The sequence below is a fragment of the Haliaeetus leucocephalus genome, unplaced genomic scaffold (genome assembly GCF_000737465.1).
Source record: "Haliaeetus leucocephalus isolate CR32 unplaced genomic scaffold, Haliaeetus_leucocephalus-4.0 Scaffold193, whole genome shotgun sequence".
In the NCBI taxonomy this organism is placed as follows: domain Eukaryota; kingdom Metazoa; phylum Chordata; class Aves; order Accipitriformes; family Accipitridae; genus Haliaeetus; species Haliaeetus leucocephalus.
Window position 1 is genome coordinate 440339 of NW_010972629.1, and position 3604 is coordinate 443942.

Here is a 3604-nt window from a genome sequence, read left to right on the forward strand (position 1 = left end):
GGGCCAGAGGGACATGAAGTTTCCCTGGGCTGACACAGAGGGGCCAGACTTGCTGCTTTTAGCTGCAACTCGACAGGGAAAAGGGAATTGAAATGGGAACACGAGGTGGGAATTTTATATTTTCCCTGGACATATTCTCCACTATTAAGAAAAGAAAAGAAGGAATAACATAAAAAAGAAAGACTGCAGCTTGATGGCTGTGCCAACCCCCCACGCTGCTCCAGCAGCACTCAAAAATTTTAAAATTTTTTTTCGTTGTTGTTATTATTTTTAATTCTCCCCCCACCAGCTTGGCTCCTTAGCTCTGATTGACTGTGACTGACAGCTCTGCCCATCATTTTCAACAGGAGTCACTGCTGGATTTGCAGCTCCCACTCCCTTTATCAATATAATTGGGATTTTTATAAGGAATCTGCATCCGTCCAGGAGGGTTTAAGCCCCCCCTCCCGTGGGGGTCCCAGTGCTCCCCCCCAGGACAATAACTTTTCCCTGTGGCCTTTTCCAGCTTGTCCTTGAATTAAGGCCTCGTGTCCCGCTTGGTGTTTATTTAAAATATTCCCGGTGGAGGTTATTTATAGGGGGGTGAAATGGTGCTGGGCTCGTGCCGCTGCTTTGAAAAGGCCATTTCTGACTTTTCTTTAATGGGCTGTTAAAAATGTGCAATAAAACAGCCCTCCCAGCCCCAGGCTGAGAGCTGAGGGGGACCCAGCCTCTGCCACTGGGCCATACAGGGATCAGACTGGGGACCACACTGGGATCAGACTGGGAGGGGAGGGCTACTGGGCGGTCATACTGGGGTGATGGTGGGACTATACTGGGATCAAACTGGTGGAGCATACTGGGGTTATTCTGAGACCATATAGGGCTCAGATTGGGGCACATACTGGCATGAGACTGGTATCAGACTGGGGACCATACTGGGATGATACTGAGATCAGACTAGGAGGGCATACAGGGATGAGACTGAGACTGCACACCAGGATAAACCTGGAGGCCACACTGGGATCTGACTGGGGCTGCACTGGGCTTTCATTGGCGGCTCATACTGGTGGGACCAGGAGAGGCTTATACTGGGAGTGCACAGGGACCACACTGGGGGTGGATGGGGCTTAACTGGGATGAGCCTGGGACCACCCCATGCCCATACTGGGAGAGGACGGAGCCCACTGGGCTCAGCCGCTGCCACTTTTCCTTCTAATCCCAACTGCAGCCAAAAAAGATTTAAAAAAAAAAAGGTGTGGAAGTTGTCAAATTCCATTTTTTTAAAGAAGATAAATAAAAAATATAATAATAAAAAAACCCAACCCAGCCCACGAGCAGCAGGGGGGAAGCACACAGCTAATAAAGAAAAAAAAAATTGAATAAAAAAATTAATAATAATATACGTTTGCCTTGCCCACTGGAGGGAATGAGGATATAATATAGGCTTTTATTTTATTTTCTCTTTATAAATAGTCCCCCCTCTCCCCATGCCCCGCAGGGGGAGGCGCCGGCTGGGGGCCGCTTCCCCCAGCACTCACAGTTTAGCGCCCCAAAACCTGCTTTTCTCCCTTAAATAGGGGAAAAAAAAATCCCCCCCAGCAGCATCCCTGTCCCTGGGTCCCCATTGTTGGGGTCACCAACCTCGGTGTCCCCATCTTTGGAGTTCCCTCCTTGGGGGCCAATCCTTGGGGGTCCCCATCTTTGGGAACCCATCCTTGGGGTCCCCATCCTTCATGTCCCCGACTTTGGGGTCCCATCATTGGGATCCTATCTTTGGCATCCCATCCTTGGGGTCTCAATCTTGGGATCCCTGTCCTTGGTGTCCCCATCTTTGGGGTCTCCTCCTTGGGGTCCCCATCCCAGGACAGGGTGTCACTGCATGGGGCCGTAGGGCCAGTTGAGGGTGGCACCGGCAAGCAGCATGTCGCGGATGAGGGTCTCGATGGGGGTCTTGCCGACCAGGCGGCTGAAGAAGAGCTGCTGGATGCCAGGGGCGGAGACGCTGCGGAGGGCCGGCAGGCGCAGGAGCAGGCGCCCGAACCGGCTGGGCTGGCTGGGGTGCTGCCGCCGCACGTGCTCCTCCAGTGCGCACTGCGACTTCTCCTGCAAGCCGGCCACCTGCCCCGGGTCCGACAGCCCCACTGCGTCTGCCCCGGGGGCAAGGGGAAACTGAGGCACGGCCCCGCCCCAGCAGAGACCCTGCCCCTTTAGCTCCACCCATTACTTCCCAGCCCGTTCGTTCCCTTGACACCCAGACCTGCCCCATCAAGCCCGCCCCCTTAGGCTTACCCCATTGGAGCCCCACCCCATTAAGCCCCACCCTAAGACACACCCCATTAAACTCCACCCAAAGCCCCATCCCACTTAGCCACACCCAGCCATCCCCAGCCCATTAATTCCCTGCCCACTCATTGACACCCACCCCATTGAAGCGCCACCCCATTGGACACCCCCCACCCCAATAAGCCCCACCCACGACACCACCCCCTCAAGCCCCTCCCCCCCTTGCGGCCCCGCCCCTCCTCACCGGGGGAGAAGAGGGCCACGGCCTTGAGGCAGGCGTACTCAGCGGCGTCGACGCGCAGTGCCTTCAGCTTCTCCACCTGCTCCTGGAAGAGGCGGATGTGATCCATGAAAGCCACCACGCGGTCGGCAGCCATCGGAGCGGCGTGGAGCCCAGCGGCGGCCAACAACGGGGCAGCGTGCAATGGTAAAGCCGACTGCGCCGCGTTCAACACAAAGAGCTCGCTCCAACCCAACCGGAGCAAAGCGACTTGATCGGAAAGTTGCAAATCCGGGAAGAAAGGGATGCCCTTGGCCCATTCGATGGCGCTGAAGAGGAGGCGAGCGGCCAGCTCACAGATGCTCTCGATGCCGACCACACCGCTGGGTTGTAGGCACTGGGAGCCGTAGCGAGCTGGGGGGTACGGTTCGGCGCGGAGCAGCAAGGAGATGAAGCCACTTAAATAGCTGTGACCGCCATAGGGATCCCCGGGGACCACGGGATATTGGCCGGGACTGCTTGGGGCGTGCACCATGCGGCCTCGCTGCACGGCTGTGGAGGGGAGCAGGAGGTCAGCACCCCAACCCCCCCCCCCCCCGCACCATCACCCCTGTGTGTTGCCCCCCCCCCCCCGCCATTCCCCAGGGATTAAATACAGAGGCTGGGGTGCAGGGTGGCTGTTAGAGGGTCCCCAGGGGATGGTGTGCCCCCCACCCATGTTAGAGGGGGGATGTGCCACCCGGCATGGGGACAAATTTACCACTACCCCCCCCGGCGACCCCCCCAGCGCAACGCACTGGGGCTCCCCTGTCTGCCAGCTCCCACCCAGCTTTTCACAGGCACACTGGATTTGCACACCTCCCCCCCCCCCGCAAACATTTAAGGTCACCCCCTTCTTGCAAGGGGACGGTGCTAATGAGGGTCCCCAAGGAGATGCTGGGGGGAGGGGGCAGGAGCTCCCCTCTGGGTCCCACCCCTGGGGTTTTTTGCCTTAAAAAACTCCAAATTGGTGTTTGGTTGTTTTTTGTTTTTTTTCTCTTGGTGATGCTGTGCAGTGGGTGGGGGGTCCAGCCTTCTCCTCCCCAGCGCCTCCAGCTCACCGGCCCCCACCCCCAGCAT

The 3604-nt window shown here is 57.4% G+C and overlaps 1 protein-coding gene across 1 annotated transcript; it reads right to left on the reverse strand.

Moving 5' to 3' along the window:
* Positions 1-1854: 1854 nt before the first annotated feature.
* On the reverse strand, positions 1855-3604 carry LOC104830582 (nuclear receptor subfamily 2 group F member 5-like). The gene is made up of 3 exons (XM_010565608.1): positions 3586-3604; positions 2510-3037; positions 1855-2129 (listed from the first exon to the last, which is right to left on the reverse strand). The coding sequence occupies exons 1-3, from the start codon at positions 3602-3604 to the stop codon at positions 1855-1857; spliced, it is 822 nt and encodes a 273-aa protein (XP_010563910.1).